Genomic DNA, 22,601 nt, shown 5'->3' on the forward strand with positions numbered 1-22,601 from the left:
AGCCATTGTCCCTGTTTCTAGCCTCCCCCCTCCAACTTACTCTACCCAATCCCATTCCCCTCAACCCCAAACTATCCCAAGCACACAGACAGACCAGCATGCACACAAAACAACACACAGGAGTGGTTCAGGCAAACACAAGCACCACACATCATCCCACAGGCACTAACACAAACACCATCCAGATGCAGACATACCAACTTCCACTGCCTCCACTGTGTTCCCCTCCTTCTCATCGTCCACCTTCCTCCTAGTTGCATCTACACTCACACCTGCATGCACTACATCCTCATCCACTACCACCATCACCATCAAGTCTATCACTACACGCCCCTCACTGGCATTCACCACCCCCACATCCATGCACATGTCCCCTGTGTCTTCTCTCACTGTGTCTGTGCCCCCTCCTCCTAAAGTACACAAACGCAAGCACTCAAACACCCAAAAGCCATCCACCTCACAACAGCATCCAGCCCATGGACCTGCACCCAAACACAGCAGACACCTCCTACAACCACTTCCTCTTCCTCCACTCCCAAACCTTCACCCTCTGCTGCCCCAATGTCCCTAAGATGCTTTTCCTCTCCACCATTGACCTCTTCCCTACCACACCCCCGTCCTTCATGTTTTGCCAGGGTGGTCAGAACCCAGGCGAGCACCTCAGCCACCCAGTCCACGGCCACAGTAGTGTCGACAGCTACTGCTGGTGGGAGAGGATCTCAGGCACCAGGCAGCACCACTGAAAGGGTGCCTGCACCAGGTGCTTCAAGGAAGGGCAAGGAGGCACCACCATCTGTGACAGGGAAGGGCAAGGAGGCACCACCGGCTGCGACAGGGAAGGGCAAGGAGGCACCACCAGCAGTGTCTAGGAAGGGCAAGGAGGCACCACCAGCTGCAGGAATGAAGGGCAAGGGGCAATCCCTGGCTGCTGACAGGAAGGGCAAGGGTCCTGCACCAGCAGGCAGGAAAAACAGGAGCCCTGGTGCTGGAACTCATTCGGGGCACCCACCCCCAACCATGGTGGTTCAGCCATCCGAGGCTGCAAGGGAAGGGCTGGAGCCAACCCCCACCACTGCCAGCAGCACCACCAGCACCACCACAAGCACCGTCACCAGCACCGCCACCAGCACCACTGCCAGCACCGCCACCAGCACCACTGCCAGCAGCAGCAGCCCCAGTGGGCAGCCATCTGAGGCTGCAGGGGATGCGCTGGAGCCTCCCCCCATTACTGCCAGCACCATCCCCAGCACCACTGCCAGCAGCAGCAGCCCCAGTGGACAGCTTTCTGAGGCTGCAGGGGATGGGCTGGAGCCTCCCCCACCACTGCCAGCACCGACACCAGCACCATTGCCAGCAGCACTGCCAGCACCACCGCCAGCACTGCCACCAGCATCACTGCCATCAGCAGCAGCCCCAGTGGGCAGCCGCCTGAGGCTGCAGGGGATGGGCTGGAGCCTCCCCCCACCACTGCCAGCACCGACGCCAGCACCATTGCCAGCAACAGCAGCCTCAGTGGACAGCTGTCTGAGGCTGCAGGGGATGGGCTTTAGCCTCCCCCCACCACTGCCATCACCGCCACCAGCTCCACTGCCAGCAGCAGCAGCCCCAGTGGGAAGCCGTCCGAGGCAGCAGGGGATGGGCTGCAGCCTCCCCCCACCACTGCCAGCACTGACCCCAGTTCTGCCACTGCCACCACTGAGCAGCCATCACTGCCGGCGGACAGTGTGTAGTCCTGCCTCCATGGGCTGTAGTGCGTCCTGGCCCCTGCAAATCCTGGTCTGACACCCAGATGAGAGACTGTGACCTTGCACTCCCCAAAATCTGCATCACAGGGCACAATGCCCCCTCCAGAACCAGTGGAGAAGCCATCCAATCACCCCATCCTTCCCAGGATGAAGCATACTGGGCACAATGCCCCCTCCAGAACCAGTGGAAGAAGCCATCCACTCACCCCATCCTTAACAGGATGAAGCACACTGGACACAATGCCCCCTCCAGAACCAGTGGAGAAGACACCCACTTCACAGACTGTGGCCTTGCACTCCCCAGGACCAAGCAGTGGGCAAACCACCTACTTGAGAGACTGTGGGCTTGCACTCCCCAGGACCAAGCTGTGGGCAAACCACCCACTTGAGAGACTGTGGCCTTGCACTCCCCAGGACAGCGCACAGGGCATGTTGCCCCCTCCAGAGCATGTGGGCAAATCACCGATTTGAGGGACTGTGGCCTTGCACTCCCCAGGACAGCGCACTGGGCATCTTGCCCCCTCCAGAGAAGGGGGCAAATCACCCACTTGAGAGACAGTGGCCTTGCACTCCCCAGGACAGCGCACAGGGCATGTTGCCCTCTCCAGGACCAGTGGTGTTGTACCATCTTCTGGCTGAGGTGCCCCCCCATTCCCTGTCCCCCTGAGGTACCTGCGTATTTTTGACCTGATGTCCCTGCAGTGTTCTCTCCGTGTTGTAGCAGGAGTGAGGTGGGGCTTTGGCCTATGTGTTGTGGCCCTGTGGCCCATGGACATTGAGGACTGGGCAGTGTCCCTACATTTGTAAATTTGTATATACATTTGTATTTTGATGCACTTATTCATGTTATTTTATCATATTACACTCACTTTCTTCAAATCATTTTGTCCTTGCATTATTCCTGAGGGGTACGCAGTGAATATGTAATGTTTGTGCATCTGGTTGTATGTATGGTGTTGGGGGTGGGGTTGTGTGTGTTGCATGTGTCACTCTCTTTTTCCTCCCCCTCCCTTGTGTGCTAAGCGGCAGTATTCACCATGGTCGTCTTTGCCGGCGCTGATGTTCATAATGCAGCAGAAGGTAGACGAGCACTGGAAATATGGGAGCTCGGGCTCCATGGCGTTGTGGTTGTTCCCTGAGTATCCACAGGTGAGTCCTTTGACTTCTGTGCAGTGTTTCCACCATGCTTTTGATGCTGTTGGTACCGCCCCAGAAAAGGTGTTAGATACGCCGGTTGTAATATTGTGGGTGGTACATTGTCTTACTCCTGGCTGTTGGCGGTTACCGCCGCGGTGCTTGTTGATTCCGCCGTGGCAGTCAGTGTGTTAAAGTGGCTGTCTGCCTGAGAGGTGTCCGCCGTGGTCATAATTCCATTTTGGTTACCACCGGCCTGTTGGCGGTATTACTGCCGCTTTATCCTTAACCGCCAGGGTTGTAATGAGGGCCATAATGTTTCACTGTTAGCATTCTGACTGTCAATACAACATTTCAATTAACTTTTACAAGGCATACAATGATTCACTGTCAATTTTGTCATCACCAATAAAGCATTTAACGTCAACAAAATGTGTGCAAGGGCAGCCTTCAGACCAACCAACAGTGGTCCCCACACTCCAGAGCCTATGATAAAAATCACAAGCTCTGTGAGAGGTTGAAAAACTTTAAGAAATCTCCTGTGGTCACGATTTTTATCCGCTGGTAGAGGTAGAGCGACCTTGAGCAAAACTTTAGTGGGGGCTCCTTTGAGGACTGACGTACCTCCTGCAGCCCCATAAACATTTAGAAACTTGTTGATGGTGACCTTACCCTCTCTGGGAACTACAAACAGATATGGAAATGTTAAGTCACGCCTGCACGGGCGATGTAGGCCCAGAGTGGACCAGTCCCACTCCAGGAACCCACAGCATTTATTTTCCTTGTTGCCCTTATGGACGCACCAGAATCCCTGTAGTCCCTGGTTTCTGTCTGCAAGCTCAGCATAGTTCCTGTGTGCTATGTGTGAGATGGCTTCCAACCTTGATCCCAGTGGGAATGAAATAGCCCTTCTACCCAGCAATGAGAAGTGTGGGTGTGACACTTGTTGCCAAGCAGCCCCAGGCCCCAGAAATAGGAGTAGTTGACCTGATCTCCTTCGTCTGAGTCCCCAGAGAGATAGCTGTCCCTAGGGACAGATAACCACAGAGCATGATCGTGCTCATTTCACCCTCCATTGCATGGGATGGGGGCTACAAAGAACAAATGGACTTGTTGTAAGGGAGTTCCACACATGCTGCCTCACACCCTCCACGTTTTTATTTCCTTTTCCCCAGGGCACTGGCCTTCGCTGGAGGTTCAGGAAATCTCCTAGAGCGGAGTGCTCTGCATCCCTGGGGGTCCAAGCTTCTCTTGTCATTTTCATTCCCTCCATTGGACCATGTTGGATTTGTTTTGGTGTTCATGTGCCTCTGGTGGCCATCCCTAGCTACCAAGAGTAGTCTTGTCAGGCCTCAAAGCATCCAAAAGTGTATATCCTTTGTAGATCTTGGTTTCTTTGCTCTCCCTCGTTAGCATCTGTCCTTTGTCCAATATCTGGTATTTACTCATCAGCTCTGGGCCATCATCTTCAGCTGCACTCCTCAGACCTCAAGGCAGAAGACCCTGCACTGAGGTCTATTAGTTTCCTGGTCACTTGAAGGAAACCTGTGTAATAGCAGAAGTCAGAGGGCAGTTGTCTGATGAGGGTTACCTTTCTGCAGGACAAGTCCTCGGAAATTCGAGGAGAACCTTTCTGTCCTTCTGGGTCCACTAGGAGGCACCATTAATCTATTGTGCCTCAGTGGGTTTAAAGGAGGTTGCACCATAGGTCTGGAGAAGGCATAGAGGTGTGAATCCATAGACTACAGGCTACATCCAGGGTGCTCCAAAGGAGTCCTGTCTTCAGGGAGCTACGGAAGCTATTTTCACTCCCTCTCCTGTGCAGAGATTTTTTACAATGGGGCAGAATGTTTTAGAAAGTAGACAACTTTGTCTAGTCCTGGGATCGCAGAACATTCCAGCCATTTCACAAGCCTCCTGCACAGCATCTTGATACACTCCAAAATGGATACTTGAAGTGATTTGTATAAAGACTTCCCTGAGAGCCTGAAACTATGTCACTACCTGCAACAGCATACTTGTCCCTTCCCTTGAAAATCTTAAAAAGGAGCCCACTCTGTAATATTCTCCAGAAGTCTGGATTTTCCCCTTTGTCTTTCTTGGGATGAGCTTTCCTGGGCTGGGTGTAGCATGAAAAATAATTATCACATGCAGATTCCATTGCCATCATTTCCTTTGCTAGGAACAGGCCCAAACACTTGGCAAACAACCTGGACCCCTGTTTATTGTTTTGAGAGGCCTTTGACTCTACAGTTGGCCAGCAGAGTAATCAGCTTGGCTCAGCAAAGGCATCAAAGTCCAGATATATATTTGGAAGGTAAGTCAGAGAAATGTAACAAATCCACATATGCCAGAATACCTGGAGGTATGACAAAAATGGCATTGTAGGGAGTGGAGCCTGACCGCATTGAACATGGCCAGCTTCTGCTCCTGAGTCATCCAGCGCTCTCCAATGGCTATGTGCTGACCATGGACTTCTTACTCCCTTTGCAGGAGCTGGAATGGTACAGATGAGGCAGGGGTTCCCATTGGGGCCATGCCTGATGCCCCAAGAGAGGCACACGGTCCCTTGTGACCTGGTCTTCCTGGGTGGCCACTAACGCCCTCTCCCCAGCACATGACTTTCCCATCCCTGGAACTTTGGACACGCGCGGGAGGCTGCAGCCTGTCCTCTGCAGGTCCCGTGCTGAACTGTGATCGCCATGTCCCTGGGAGCCCACAAAAATGCCTAGAGGACCTGTTTTATCCAGCTCTCTGGCCCTGCGTTGTCAGTTGGGGGGTTCTGCCATATTTTGGGGTTGTGTGGGTCGATGTGACCACTCAAGGCATGTGGGCCCCACCTAGTCCCACCTGCCCCTTTGCAATGGTGGAGGCCTACATATGTGAGGTCATGTATGCTCTTTGATGTTTCTGTTCCTGGCGATTTGGCAGAGCACCCCCTAGATCGGGCCCTATACTACTGAGGTCAGGAGGCTTTGTTGTTCTTGAAGGGGTTGGATGTTCTTCATATGGCAACTTGTCTCAAAAGCGTTATCCCAAACCTTATACATGATTCCCAAGGGACCTTCATGCCAGGCCTTTCTTCTCATAACCACATGAGCCTCCTGGGCTAACATCCTTTTGCATGTGCTTGAGGATAAGCTCCTCCTGTCCTTAGATGCTGAAACTGCTTTCAATAGGGTAGAGCTGGGGTACTTATTTCATGCACTGGACAGGACTGGGTTGGGACTCAGCTTCTTGGCCATGGTCAAGTAGCTTTACATGTCACCCATGGCACAGGTTGACTGCGGAGGCCACTTGTCTTGCACCTTCCCTATCCTGTGGGGGTCGAGGCAGTGGTGTTCACAATTCCTTCTCCTGTTTTCAGTAGTACTGGAACCTTTGGCTACTGCCATTCTCCAGTCTACCCTTATACAGCTTCTGCTAATTGCCCTGAAGCCTCCACTAAGTTGCTTAGCCCACATTACTTCTTGCCTTAGTTCTGGTTTGGGTTCCTGCCAGCCCTTAGCACTCAGTGCTGTTTCCCACCACCCACTTACCGCCACCTGCTTCCCATCCCCCACCTCCCCAGCGACCCTCCCAGGACCTACTTAATGAAGGCTGCAATGGGGCCACGTGCTGGAGGCAAACAGCGGGTGTGCCAAAGACAAGCCCATCTGCTCTCGTCAGTGCCAGGGCCGCACCCAGTGCCAAGAACCCTGGCCCTCCAGGTACCCACAGGTACTCCACCGCAGACCTCCGAGCCCTGAACCCTAGACACCACAACTATTGCCTCACCTCACCGCTCCCCAGCAGGGCCACACACGTGCCACTGCTGTCTCTTCATCTGCAACCTAGGACAACCAGCTCACACAGATCCAAAGCAGCACACACCCCCCTGACTGACACCATCCCAGAACCTCTCCGATGCCTCCTGATCAAGATTGCTCTGCAAACATGCCACTGAGTCTGTAACACCATCTCCACTTCAGCCCCTGATGCAACCTTAATCACAGAGACCTGGTTTAACCACTCCTCTGCCTCCGACATCCACACTGCAGCACCCATCAAGGCAGAGATTCCCCTACGGATGAATGCAACATCCTGCTTTACACTGATGACATTTATTTGTCCTTGAGTAACCTGGAAGCTTCTGTTCCACGTCGTATATCCTTGATTATTAACTTTTGAGTCTTCTCAGGGTACAAGAACAACTGGATCAAGACAGGGACCCTTCTCTGTACTCCTCTAAACCTCCTCCTGCCCGTTTGAGTCAACCTTAGGTATCCTGGCTGTCAGTGAGTTTCTGGTCATTCGCTTGAAGCCTGCAGTAAGCTGCTTAGCCCACATTACTTCTTGCCGTACTTCTTATTTGGGCAGACCTCAGCGCCCCACTCACCATTGATCCAAGCACTACCTCCTGGAACAAATGGACAACTTTGGCCTCATCCAGCTGATTACAGATCCCACACACACAGCAGGACACACACTGGATCCCATCTTCACTTCCAGTGACAGAATCATAGACAGCCTTACCACAGAACTCACCTGGACCGACCACTCCATCTTACACTTCACCATCACAGGATGTGATCTTTAGCAACCATGCTTCCTGCTGGAAGGACACCTGTTGGCCTGCTGAACTCAGACCCAGCCCCACACTAAAAGGTCATGCCTGCAACCTTGGTATTATCCTGGACAGCAGACTAACCATGAAACAATAGATCAACTCAGTGTCCTCCGTCTGCTTCCATACTCTCCACATGTTCTATAGAATCTTCAAATGCCTCCCCACAAACACAAGAAAAACCATCACACATGCCCTAATCACCAGCCGCCCGAATTAAATCAATGCACTGCATGCAAGAACTACCATCAAACCCATGAGAAGGCTCCAGACGATAACAGAACTCAGCAGCCAGGCTGATCCTCAACCTGCTCAAATGGGCCCACATTATGCAGCACCTGAGGATCCCCCACTGGCTCTCCATCCAGAAAAGATGCCTATTCAAACGACTCACACACGCTTTCAAAGCACTACATGACCAAGGACTAGCATACATGAACCACCTCCTGAACTTCCACCAAGAAACCTCTATTCCGCCTCCATGGCCCTCACACATACACCTCACTTCTGCCGGAGCATCTGCAGAGGCCGCTCCTTGTCTCTCCTCCAATTCATGGAACGCCCTCTCTCTCCACCTCCGAACTTCACCCTCGGAGTATTTAGGCAAGATTCTGCACAACATGCTGCAGGACAACATCCAACCCTTCTAGCTGGATTTGAGCAGGACTTTGCTTGATGCTTTGCTCTGCATGTGTTTGTATGGGAGAGAGTCCAGATGATCAGAATGGTCACGGCTCCCATGTTGCTGCTCCCAATCTCGGTGCAATTGCTCTGCACCATTAACAGATACAGTAAGATGTTTTCCTGGGTAGGCAGGAAGCCCCAGTTCAAACTCGCTGGACTACATGCTGATACTAGAGCGGGGCTTTTGCCTACCAAATAAGCACATGTACTATTTTGAGCACCATTTCTCTCAGATAGCTTACTTTCTTGCCCCCATTGATACTCTTTTGAAGTGGGGTTCCTGGGAACGAAAAGTGGCCCTACAGGTTTGGAACTGTTGTACAATGTGCAGACTTTGAGGTCCCCTCACTGTCCCCTGACTTTGAGAACTACAGGGGCGATGTGGAAGAAGGCACATCAAGGCCCATATTTATACTTTTTGACGCTAAACTGCGCTAACGCAGTTTAGCGTCAAAAAATTTTGCGCCGTCTAACGCCATTCTGAAGCGCCATGCGGGCGCCGTATTTATGGAATGGCGTTAGCCGGCGCAAGCAGACCGGCGCTGCCTGGTTTGCGTGGAAAAAAACCACGTACACCAGACAGCGCCGGCGTAGGGGGAAAATGGCGTATGGGCGTCTTAAAATGGGGCAAGTCAGGTTACGTCGAAAAAATCGTCGTAACCCGACTTGCGCCATTTTTTTCCGACGCCCATCCCCCATCAACATGACTCCTATCATTGTAAAGATAGGAGTCATGCCCCCTTGCCCAATGGCCATGCCCAGGGGACTTCTGTCCCCTGGGCATGGTCATTGGGCATAGTGGCATGTAGGGGGGCACAAATCAGGCCCCCCTATGCCACAAAAAAAAAAAAAAAAAATACTTACCTGAACTTACCTTAATGTCCATGGGATGGGTCCCTCCGTCCTTGGGTGTCCTCCTGGGGTGGGCAAGGGTGGCAGGGGGGGTCCCTGGGGGCAGGGGAGGGCACTCTGGGCTCATTTTGAGCCCACTTGTCCCTTAACGCCATCCCTGACCCATGCGTTAAAAAGCGGCGCAAATGCGCCGTTTTTGGCCACGCCCACTCCCGGGCGTCTCTTTTGCCCGGGAGTATAAATACCACGTAAAGGCCTGGGAGTCATTTTTTAAGACGGGAACGCCTCCCTTGCATATCATTAACGCAAGGAAGGGGTTCACGCTAAAAAATGACGCACACTCCGGGCACTTTGGCGCCCGAAGCGTCTAACGCCATAGTATAAATATGGCGTTAGTTGGCGTTAGTTTAGCGTCAAATTTGCGTCGAAAAAAACGACGCAAATTTGGCGCAACCAGAGTATAAATACGGCCCCAAGTCCTAGGAAGGCCATCACATGGTCCACAAGATGGCACTATTGTGGTTAATTGACGGCATAACTATTAACCAATGACCGTTTACCTGAGCCATTTGAGAGGAACGGGGGTTTAGGATGACTGGGGACATCTTCGAAATCAATTTATTTGGTTCATTTGAGATACTTAAAATGACATCCCTGCTACCCCAATCACTGCTTTGGTATCACTGGCGCAAATGTTATAATTGACCCTGCAATTTTAATTGATATTTCCTTGAACAATGAAATTAGGAGATTATTTTCCTCTGGATTGTATCATATTGATGTGAATAGAAACATGTTTTTTTGGATAAAATGAATACATGAAATAGAAGTAGATGTTATGTTGATGTACTACTTCTGACCCACATTTGGTTTGTTTGTGTATTTTGGGAGGTGTACTGTTTAAGTAATTAGGCCAGACGGGTTTTGTTTTTCTTATGTATTTGCATCTGTTCCCAGCTCCGTGGCCTGAGTTTTTGTTACTGCCAATTGCAACACTGACTCAAGGGACTCTTGAGATGACACCCTATCCACCTCCCCGTCTCCTCAATATTGGGCTACCTTAGACTGTAAGAACTCTCTGGGGTGCGTCCTTAATCTGTATCAAAACCTTATTGACCATGTTTACTCTAAGGACACATGCACCTCATCTAGGCTTTACGGGCAGGAGCGCCTGGGCACAAATTAGTCTGACAAAGATTGGAGGGAGGTGTTAGACTACCATGACCTTTCCCTCAGGGAGGCATGTCTAATATATTCCTATTCAGGATTCTCCATAACTGGTACTGGACGCCATGGAAACTGTGCAGAGTCCAGCTACCTCTGACGGATACCTGTTGGCACTGCTCCTCTTCTGTGTGTCACTTTTTAATGTGCTGTGTTCCTGTTCTATTTTGGTACCCTACTGGTACTCCGTGTGGCAGACCCTCCAACCCACTAGCTAAAGTCCCTTGCAGGACTCTGCCAAGGTACCTCTTTTACACGATTTTACAGATGTGGATGACTCATCCTCCCATTCGCGACAGTGTTTTTCAACAGCCCTACCAGTGGTCGAAATCAGTATCTTCTGTCACTGGTATTCGCCACAGGTGCCCAATCCTCAGGAATGGTTCACAGAATTATACCAGCTGACTACGTAGGAGTGTTGAATCTACAAACTCCAGAATAACATCCATGTCATTGAGGTGTGGGGGTCCTTTCTTGTATCTGGAAGGACCCTTACTTTTGTTTTTCTGGGTGGTACACATCAGACCTGCTCACCATGGGCTCAGAGACCCATTACCTTCACCCTAGGAGAGGTACGCATCTTGGTTGTCTGCAGTGAGTCTCCGCATTGGCTCTGTTAGGGGGCACTCCTATGACTGGCTCTGGCCACTGGTGCTGTGGGTGGGCCCTCAGTAGATTGGGGGAATTTTGCTGGTGTCATGATGTGTGGGAGCAAGGATTAGGCTGGGCAAGATGTTGCAGTGGTGGCAGGTGGGTGGCACGGCACTGGATGGTTGGTAGCCACCTCAGAATAACTGTGGGGTGCATGCTGCTTAGTGAGGCACACTGCTTTTTGATGATGTTTATGCTCCTTCACTTTTGTATTTGGTTTTGTATTTTGCCAGTTTGTGCTACTGCTTCTCCCAATGATTTCTGTAGTGCTGCTTCTAGTGTATGTACACATAATAGCATACTGGCAAGTGCTGCATATGAAACTCCTGAAATCTGAATAAAGAAATGTTAAAAAAGTGCCACTTCAGCTGCATCTGGAATATATTTTTACTATAAGACTAGTGTGTTACACTAGAAGTTAGTCCTCATGATGGATACATTGTAGTTTTGTATGGATTTTGTCCATGGTGTACAATACTGGAAGAATCACACTTTTCAGTAATTAATACAGCGGTACCTGCTCACAGTGGTAATGTCCAATCACATTAGAAGTCCCGTACAAGATCAGCACCAATCCCTGGAGGGTCACTTCTACAAGAAGCTACACGATTGTAGAAAATGGTCCAAACAAGAATGTCTCACTGATGTTCACATGCTACCAGCTCAGAGCTTTTGACCCTGGCTGCACAGTAGCTAATTATTAAAGCAGATTTAATAATCAAGATTAATGTTCATGTGTGTGTCTTTAAATAACACGAGTAGGCCACTAAATTAAATTACTGTGTCTCTGGTCTGGTTGCACTGACAGCTAAAGAAACATGGCTTTTAAAATGTTCCACTGTATATACCATTCTACTCTCTTTCTGTGTTTTTCCTTTTTCATAAAATACACAAAAATGTGAACTATTCCATGGCGGTGTGTATTTGTACTATATTAACTAATGTGCTTCAGAGGAAGCCAGCCGCATATGTTCATGTAATGCTGCAAAAGTTCAAGGCTGCTGCCTGCTGCCTGCTGGCTCAACTCTGCTCCTAATAATGTTTAAATGGCTTATTGTTCAATTAGACAAGGTAATTTTCCTTGTATGTAGGTAAAAGGGGATACATGTGTATTAGTTTTAGGCAGGTTCCTAAAGTAAGCCTGTTTTACCCAACACATTATTTTCAAAATTGAATGGTTTATTAGCTCAGTCCTGTGTCGTACCTCCTCATCTGAAGCTATACAATGTTTTACTTTAGGAATGTGTGCCAGGCATTTCCTGAGTTTTCTTGGACGTGTCTGTATCACGGACTTTGTACTTAGGCTTTTTACGGACCTTTCCTTGCTTTCATACTGAGCAGCAACTTTGACAGACTGAGATTTGTTTGACTCTGTATTTCTAGTGGTTGATCTATGTTATCTTCTTATTTTTAATGATTGAATTGCCTGACTAATCTTTTTGATGTTTATAATGATTCTTAAATGTAAATAAAGCAGCATAATTAGGACTTTAAATCTTGCGTCATTATCCTTTGGAACTCGCACTACCAAATTAGTCTAATCGACAGGATGATATCTTAAAATGCAGACCAGTGAAATTAAAGTACTGTTATTTATGTTGCTTCTATGCATATTCTAATTGTTACTGATTTTAATCTGAAGCTTTTCTATATCGTCTTCTAGGTTCACTGTAAAGCAGCCATGGTATTCTTTCAGTTCTCAATTCTGGCAAACTTCTACTGGCTATTGGTGGAAGGGATGTACCTGCAAACTTTGCTCATCTTTACTTTCATTTCAGACAAAAGATACTTCTGGTGGTATATTGTCATAGGTTGGGGTAAGTAAATCACTATATTCTACTTCACATGAGGTGATGAAAAGAAGTTTTTTTTAAGTTGAATGATAAACTCTCAACATGTTTTCCTACTTCCAAATAGCATCCATTCCTTATCAATGCAGTTGCCTAGTTTAGCCAACAGTATGCAATACACAATGATACTGAATTGTTAGAAATATATAGGACACCCAACACCTCAAAGAGTGCTTACACATTATCCAGATCTGGATATTTAACACCTCTCGGAAGGTCAAACCAACCAGGACAGAATTCCTGTCATTGCCTAGAACAATAAGCAAGATACTGTACATACCTGGCTTAAAGACAATAACCTTAACAGCACTGAACCTGAGCTATCACTGAAGGAAAAGTCACTTGGGTTCATCTTGGGGACTGTAGGAGGCTGGCCTGGCTTATAGCGGGTACCTGATGGTACTTACACCTTGTGCCAGGTCCAGTTATCCCTTATTATTAGTAGATTAGTAGTGTTCTAGCAGCTTAGGCTGATAGAGGTAGCTATAGCAGAGCAGCTTAGGCTGAACTAGGAGACATGCAACGCTCCTACTATACCACTTATATCATATAGGTACTATATCACAAGAAAGACAATACTCAGAGTTACTAAAAATAAAGGTACTTTATTTTAGTGACAGTGTGCCCAAAATATCTCAAAGGATATACTTACTACCTTAGGAGGTAAGTAAAATACACAAAATATACACACAAACCAAAATCAGGTAAGTAAAACAGTCAGAAAGTAGTGCAAACACTGTAAAATACAATAGGATGCAATAGGCCTAGGGGCAACACAAACCATATACTAAGAAAGTGGAATGCGAACCACAAATGGACCCCTAGGCTAGTCTAGTGTGTAGAGGGTCGCTGGGAGTGTAAGAAAACACTAAGGGTGTCCAAGATACCCCACCCCATGACTCTGAAAAGTAGGAGTAAAGTACTACTATTTCCCCAGAAACACACTAAACTCATGATGGAGGATTCTGCAAATACCACAACAGACTGAAAAGCACTGAAGATGGTACAAAATGGCTGTCCCTGGATGGAAGAAGCTGAAGAATCGGCTACGACAAAAGGTGCTAGGAACTCCTCCTTCATGCAGAAGATGTCCCATGGAGTGCTGGAGGATGCAGAGTTGTTACTTTGGAGAAAGAACGCAAACAAGCCTTGCTAGCTGCAAGAGTTGCAGTAGAGGAAAAAGGGTGCTTGCCGGGCCCAGGAAAGACCAGGATGTTTTCACTTGGGAGAGGAGACAGAGGGGGCCCTCAGCAACGCAAAGAACCCATGCACAAGAAGGTAGGACCCGCAGAAGTCCTTGAACATTGGTTAAAGAAGACTGAGCATGGCGGTCATCTCAACACTACAAAAGAGGGTCCCACAAAGCCAGAGGTCAACTCACGGAGTTGAGCAATGCAGGACGAGTGCTGGGGACCTGGGCTTAGCTGTGCATGAAGGATTCCTTGGAAATGTACCCAGAAGCCCTAGCAGCTGCAGTTCATGCGGTGCACTGGATTACTGTCTGGGGAGGGGAGGCAAGAACTTACCTTCTCCAAATTTGGACTGTTGGACCACTGGACAGTCAGGGTCACTTGGGACCACCACCTGTGTTCCAGGGGCCACACTCGTCAGGATGACAGGGGTTCCAGAGTACCGGTGATGCTGAAGTTTGGTGCCTGCTGGAGCAGGGGGAAGATTCCGTCAACCCATGGGAGATTTCTTCATAGCTTCCAGTGCAGGATCAAGGCAGGCAGCCCCCAAAGCATGGGTCAGCACCTCTCAGGAGGGGTCTCTGACATCACCTACTGGCACTGGCCACTCAGAGGCCTCCAGAGTGCCCTCACACCTCTGGATTCAAGATGGCAGAGGTCGGGGACACACTGGAGGAGCTCTGGGCACCACCCAGGGGATGGACATGGACAGGGGAGGGGTCACTCCCCTTTCCTTTGTCAAGTTTCACACCAGAGCAGGGACTGGGGGTTCCCTGAACCGGTGTAGACTGGATTATGCAAGGAGGGAACCATCTGTGCCCTTCAAATCATTTCCAGAGGCTGGGGTAGGCTACTCCTCCCCAGCCCTTAACACATATTTCCCAAGGGAGAGGGTGTAACACCCTCTCTCAGAGGAAATTCTTTGTTCTGTCTTCCTGGGACCAGACCCCAGGAGGTCATAACCCTGTTTGTGGGTTGGCAGCAGCAGTAGCTGCAGAGAAAGCCCCAGAGAGCTGGTTTGGCAGTACCCGGGGTCCATGCTGGAGCCCCGGGGATGCATGGGATTGGCACCCCAATACCAGATTTGGCATGGGGGGACATTTCCATGACCTTGGACATGTTACATGGCCATATTCGGAGTTACCATTGTGAAGCTACATGTAGGTATTGACCTATATGTATTGCAAGCGTGTAATGGTGTCCCCTCACTCACAAAGTTCGGGGAGATTGCCCTGAACTATGTGGGGGCACCTTTGCTAGTGCAAGGGTGCCATCGCACTTAGTAACTTTGCACCTAACCTTCAGCAAGTGAGGGTTAGACATATAGGTGACTTATAAGTTACTTAAGTGCAGTGTAAAATGGTTGTGAAATAACGTGTGCGTTATTTCACTCAAGCTGCAGTGGCAGTCCTGTGTAAGATTTGTCTGAGATCCCTATGGGTGGCAAAAGAAATGCTGCAGCCCATAGGGATCTACTAAAACCCCAATACCCTGGGTACCTTGGTACCATATACTAGGGAATTATAAGGATTTTCCAGTGTGCCAATTAGAATTGGTGAAAATGGTCACTAGCCTATAGTGACACGTTTAAAGGCAGAGAGAGCATAAGCATTGAGGTTCTGATTAGCAGAGCCTCAGTGACACAGTTAGTCCCTACACAGGGAACACATTCAGGCAACAAACTATGAGCACTGGGATCCTGGCTAGCAGGATCCCAGTGAGACAGGCAAAAACAAACTGACACACAAGTAAAAATGGGGGTAACATGCCATGCAAGATGGTACTTTCCTACAGGGAGTCAGAGGAAAGGAGCAAACCGAGGAGAGAGAAAGCTGACACCCTGGAAGCCCAACAAGAGATTAGGGTAGCACGCCCTCCACATGAGGAAAGCTGGAGTAGGTACAATCGCCCAGTCATGGAGGAATCCAAGATAGAATCAGAAGGGAAGCTGTTAACTGGGGTCTGTGCCTCATCTGAGTGCCAGCGACGGAGAGGGGCTGATCAGGAAATTAGAGAACAAAGCAGCCTGGTGTGGACCCAGCTTAGACACAGGAGGACCAAAAATGTGCACCACATGTGCATCACATCTTGCACATGATGAGAGTAGCAAGAAGGACATCTTCTACTACCACAAACATCTAGGATGGGTAGAACAATCCCAAAAGACACATTAGCTCAGGAGAAAGGTGAAATCTTCTTCCGGACCCTTTTGCCACATACTAGTCCTCTGGACCAAGAGCAGTGGTCAGTACAATAGGCCATGACCAAAAGAGGGATTCTTCGAACCAGGGGACATAGCAATAGCCGAATGCTGCATCTGACATGGAGGGAATAATCCCAAGTGGATCTTCCCTTACATGCAAGAGTGTCTGAGGAGATGGCAGCGTTGTGTAGAGGGAAAACCAGTGGAGATGTCCAAAGTGAGGATATACCCATTGTTAGAAAGTGCATATCAGGGACCATCTATGTGACTAAGAGAGGCTAAGGCTGTTGGATGGTGCCAGGAAGTGCATCACATGCTTTGGGAAGAATACTGCAGGGAACACCCTAGCAATAGGCAGTGTCAAGAGTCTGCTAAGTAGCATTATCGCTACGCAGACCAACACAGAGCAGGGCACAGCCACATTTAATTCATACAGCCACCAGATACAGACGGCCCTGTGGGAAATATTTCCTGACTGCCCAGATGTAGGTGGGTAGGCAGAAATCATAAAACCTGCGGAAACCATAGTAGACTTACCAAGACAGGATGAGAGAATGGTGGGGACAGGAGACAGGCCAGCCATGGATGGATACTGACCCACAAGTGTTTTTGTTCTACAACAGCCTCAAAAAGGGGCTGCCCACCGAAATACAAAGCAGTTTGGTCAGCGTGGTAGGGCTGGACATCACGCCCTGGCAAGCGATGCAAGCGCATATACTTGAATTCCACAAGAGGAAAAAAGAAAACGTTAAGGGGAGATAGGAACAGGCCCAGAGGGACAATGCTAAGTTGACCCAACATAAGCTAATGAAGACGATTCTCGAGGTGGCCACATTGGTTGAAAGCATGCAAATGGTACCATTTATCATGGGAACACCACCACATGACCTCCAGGGGTTCCAAAATGGCTACAGTGATGGAAACCAGGGTGGTTGGCAGCAGCAAACCCCATACAATGCTATTATTGCCATAGGATGGGCATTATGGCTGACAAGTGCCGACTAACTGCACACCAGATGCGGTAGTCAATGAGCCATGGCAAGACCCGCAGAACTCCCACCCACAGAACCAGGCTCAGGGAAAAATAGCTGCAACATATACAGCAGCACCACTGCAGCAGGGGTCAGGTAATTGGACAAGCAGTTTGCATCAGCAGCCAGAGAACTAGGCCCAACGTGAACCGGTGCCACAGACATGGCAGGGAAAGGTAGCCATTTGGGGAAGCAATCCTTTCATGCAGACCCAGAATTCAAATGTACGGTAAACCTTAGCACCCCGGTACCAAAGTATACATCCTGAATACATCTTCAAAATTAATTCACTGCAGTAGAATTCAAAGGAAAAGCAAATGAGAATAACATGAGGGATTTCAACATTTGCTCATACTTGGGGACATTCAGGGTTGTTGCATGGTTGTCGTTCGGGTGTCCTCGCTAGAGTACGCCATGCCTGGCTGATGTGTGACTGTCAATTGGGAATACTCACCAGAGTTTGTCATTTAGAGTGCCTGCCAGAGTTTGGGGCCAGTTCCACTGCTGTCCCCCTGGGCAGGGCTGGCCAGCCATACCCCAGGGGGAGGGCAGTCTGACTGAGTGTGGCCGTACTGCTCCCCAACCACCGCTTAAAAGGCAAACACCACAGGACCTCAAACCCACAAGCAAATGGGATTGATTCCTATTACCAAGTTGAGAGGTCCCCATTCTTGGGCCCCTAGCCAGGACTGAAATGTCTTTGTTGCATAGCCCCAGCAGCAATAGTGCCCTTGGTGCCGTCTAGCCAAGTGGAGGACCCCATTTATGTTTCAAAACAAAGCTGTCCTCTAATGTGGGAGCCAGGCCTCGCCATACGCTCAGGGTAGCTTAGGCCACTTAATGTTCACAGCACAAGCATGAGTTTTCAACAGGACACTGCACTGCACTGATATAGTAGAAAGGGTGTTCACCGGGATATCCAGCCACCCCAGTTCATTCCCATAATGCTAGCAAAACTCCAACAAGTTCCATGGCCTTGCTCCAGATTCTCCACACTCTGATGTCTTCACCTACTCATTTCCCTCTGAGTTTCCCAGTAGTAGCTGAGATCAGAATGCCCAAAAAGATATGGTCCCAGGGAGAGGGGGTTGCCAGGGAAAGGAACGCAGAGCACCCATTGTGGCTCCGAGCAGGGCAGAATGCAGGAATATGCTCACCACTGAGGAAGGCCTAGCATTCAGGCAGCATGCAAGGCATGCACCGTTTGGAGGGGGCAGCTGTTCCATTATCGAGCTCTACAAATCATAGACATAGGACCATGGAACCACACTCTGACCCCACCTGTACACAACAATAAATTCAGAGGTCTGGTGAAACACCTAAGAGCCAAACGAAAGAAGCTCAAAAGTAGCCCCAAAGGAAGTCTCAAGGACACCTGGCACCACTTGGGAGGGCCACATGGTGCGCCACGTGCAGAGACCAGAAGGGTGCACATATGACCTCAGGGCACTTTGTGTTCATTGACCAATGTTCAGTGCGAGACACCACCTCTTTTGCATCCCGCACACTTGTAGGTTAGAAATACACAAATGGGCGCCAAATGGCTGGCAATGCCAGCATAGCACCAATTAAAAGTGAACAAAACCTGTATAGATGAGAATCACCCCATAAAGCATACCGTTCAAACGCATACTTGGCTCAGTATAGAGAGGGGGGAGACTCAAGACAGGGGGAGACCTGCCGAAGTGTTTTTAAAAATAACCTATTTCTTCCACACCCAGGTATGCCAATTGGGGGCCACCCTCCAGTTCCTCACCAAAATTAATGGGAAACAGAGAAGTTATTAACGATTATTTGGTGACATACAGAAACGCAATGTTTTTTCTTTCTTTTGTGATGACCAAACAAGACTCTTGCCCAACTGGTCAGGCACCAACACTACAGTGGATCACCGCCTTCTCTGTGGCCACACAAGAATCTCCAGCAGCATCAAGAGCCACTGATTATTCCAAAGAACTCTTGCATCCAATGGGATCAAGAACTACAACATACTCCAAGGACCTTTCACATCCATACCCCCAATGGGATACCATACGACACCTTGCACCAAAGCCTTTCTGACCTGTTTTTCTAAACTAAGAAACTCCGGTCACTGAGAAAATGGACTACACCTGAGCCAAAATCACCTTATGATCACCAATGATATCTAGGTTATGTGTTTTCATGCATTTATTCCTTTCCTGGTTGCTAGGGATGCTACCACATCCATATATTTCCAAAGAACAGTCTTATCTAATGGAGTCTACAATGTCACCATGCTTCCATAGGGACCTCACACACTTCACCTTTATTTATACCGCATCCAACGCTGGCATCCCACATGCATAACACAGCACTCTTTTACACAACACTTGGTATCAGCACATGACTACTATGGGCTCTAAGACATCCGCCGGGTCAAGTTATGTCTGTTTGCTGATACCCTATGCAGTAGGTGCAGATAGATTGACCTTATCCCATGAGGTAGACCCTGAAAAAGTGAGGTGCCTCCTCCATCTGTACCTGTGTAGAATTAGGGCCAAGATACTGCCTAATAGAGGGGAGTCCCATAGGGTAGTAGTATATCTAACCTGCAAGAAACCAATCCAAAGTGCTGTACATTCTTACTGAGCCTAGCAACATCCAAATCTAGCTAAACAGGATGCTCATGAAGGTAGTTACAAGTGAGAACATTGTTTTGCCTGAGATATTCATAAGAAATGATTCTTGGAGGTAGCAAAACCACCAAATCAGTGCACAAGCTTATCCACTCCCACTTCCATCTGTGGCCCCACAGTGGCCCTTAGCATGTTTTGGGCTGTCTATATTAATAACAAATGGCCCCAGACATGGAGAATCAGTGTAGGGCCATCCCCCTTGATGACATGAAGGGAAATGGATCTCATGGTGGAAGGTTAAGCGTAGAGACCCCATGTAAGGGGATCTGGGACATTAAGATAGACAGATACACAAAGACAGAAGGGAAGGGGCAATCCCAAATTGTACAGAAACCCACATTGTATTTCTTATGTTTCAGAGGCAAAGTAACCATTCCACTGGGCACGAATGAGAATTGTGGCACAATATTGCACATTCCCGACATGCAATGGGGCACCTGCACACTGATGGACACCTACTGGCAGTGCAGAGAGTTCACTTACACCGATCTCATCCTTGGATGGTGTGGCCTCTGCTCCCTCATCTCCATACACACCCCAGCCCTGGTCATCCCTGGAGATCTCTCTAAACTGTATCAACATCTGCTGATGAAGAAAACAACACTGTTGCATCAGCTTCAAATAAAAAGAAAAGCTGAATATTTTGGCTGGGCTCAATACAAGGACATGGAAGTTTAGACCGTTCACTGATGCCCATGTATCGTCAGGATGGTCCATACCTTCTTCCCTCTGTAGACAAAAGCAAATGTCTGTTGGTTGCAAATTATACACTGGGAAATGCTCAAAACGACGAACAGTACTGAGCTTGGTCTTAATGCAACAAAGAAAGAACTTAGAACCATCCGCCTCATGGTGATGCAACATCGGTATATTTTGGACTTGATGACTGAAATGGAGGGTTGGGTGTGCACCAAGATTGGTGCATCCTGCTATACTTTCATACCTGGCAATGACATGGACAATGGAACGTTGACACTTGCCATTCAAGCTTTTACCGACTATAGAAGGACATGCATGAAGAGGGAGGTGCCACTGATCAGGAGCGGTACACAAACTGGTTCTCCTGGCTCCCCCCTGTGCAGACCAGTTTGTGCAAGTCTTTGTTGCCCACTTTTGTCATGTAACTTTTTTTGTGTAGTTTCCTAAAATTGGGGTGTTTCCGGCTGTAAAAACTCATTCCCCCAAATTGGCTACGGTGCAAGTAACGAGGTATGTGGGACAACAATAGTGCTGACATAGTGATTGTCATGACTTATGGATTTGATGATGTAGCTAAAAATTCAACTAGAGGGGGGAATGATGATATTGGATTAACCAATGATAGTGCACACAATGTCACCATTATATACAAATGATATATTTCTATACACAGTTGAAGTGGCATCATCTCTTTTAGGTTTCCCTTTCATGAACTCTCCATTAACCCCAGCATGTTTGACCATGCGGCTGGCATATATTTTGTACATCTAGCCAGTATGTCTTTGCCATAGGCTTGCATGGGTTATTCTTTGTTTCCTATGTCTCTTGCTCCTTGTTGTTGTCTGATCATGTGACTGGAGGCATTGTTGTCCATCCAGCCAGTGTCCTTTTGCCATAGACTTACATGTGTTCTTTATTTGCCATGCCTCCTTTCTACTTGCCATTGTTTTACTATGTGGCTGACAGCCATTTTGTGTATCCAGCCAGTGTGTCTTTGCCATAGGCTTGCATGGGTTCTTCTTTGTTCTCCAGGTCTACTTGCTCTTTGTTGTTGTTTGACGAGGTGGCTGGCAGCCATTTTGTCCATCCAGCCAGTGTCCCTTTGCCAGAGGCTTGCATGTGTTCTTTGTTTGCCATGCCTCCTTGCTAGCTGTTGTTTTAGCATATGGCTGACAGACATTTTGCGCATGCAGCCAGTGTGTATTTGCCGTAGGCTTGCATGGGTTCTTATTTGTTTCCAATGCCTCCTTGCTCCTTATTGTTGTTGTTGTTGTTTGACCATGTGGCTGGCTACCATTTTGTCCATCCAGCCAGTGTCCCTTTGCAATAGGCTTGCATGTGTTCTTTGTTTGCCATGCCTCCTTGCTGCTTGTTGTTGTTTTACCATGTGGCTGGCAGCCATTTTGTGCATTCAGCCAGTATGTTTTTTCCATCGGCTTACATACAAACTGTTAAATATTGACCATTTGTTTATTTTAAGTTTATATTATTTTTATTTTCATGTTGTATTGTATTTGTTCTATTAATTTTTGTTCTATTTTTAATTTTTTTATTTCATTGTTTTATTCTACTTTTTATTTTTGTTATTTTATTTTTTGTTTTAATTTTTAATTTCATTTTGATTTTTTTGATTTTCATGTACATTTTTTTTATTTTTTATTTTTTTAATTTTTTAGATTTTTTAGATTTTCTATTTTTCATTTCATTTTATTTAATGCTGCATTTTGCCTTGATCCATCCATCCATCCATCCACATCTATTCCTCCAGCCATCCATTCATCCATCTATCCATCCATCCATCAACCAGAGGCGCAAAACCACCCTACAGAATTCGGTTTCTTTAGGTGTATAATAATTCAATTTTCTCCTTGACACCCTGGCTGCAGTGAATTGTAGACAAATCAGCAGCATAATTCATTTTTTAAATGATTATTCCATTTCCCCTGGACCACCTTGCCACCACCGTTTTTTTAAAGATTATTCCATTTACCCATACACCTCTCTCTGACTACTACTGCTGTTCCCTTTAAAACAGAAAAGATAAAACAAATATCTATATCTGCATGTTGTGCTGC

At 48.1% G+C, this 22,601-nt stretch overlaps 1 protein-coding gene across 1 annotated transcript in view; it reads left to right on the top strand.

Moving 5' to 3' along the window:
* The window catches only part of LOC138301916 (vasoactive intestinal polypeptide receptor 1-like), a 1,190,266-nt gene that overhangs the window by 907,777 nt on the left and 259,888 nt on the right, over positions 1-22,601 (top strand). The window contains exon 7 of the mRNA XM_069242381.1: positions 12,560-12,713. Within this exon, the coding sequence (XP_069098482.1) occupies positions 12,560-12,713 (154 nt within the window). The remainder of the gene's footprint in view (positions 1-12,559; positions 12,714-22,601) is intronic.

This window comes from Pleurodeles waltl, chromosome 6 (assembly GCF_031143425.1).
Source record: "Pleurodeles waltl isolate 20211129_DDA chromosome 6, aPleWal1.hap1.20221129, whole genome shotgun sequence".
Taxonomy (NCBI): Eukaryota; Metazoa; Chordata; class Amphibia; order Caudata; family Salamandridae; genus Pleurodeles; species Pleurodeles waltl.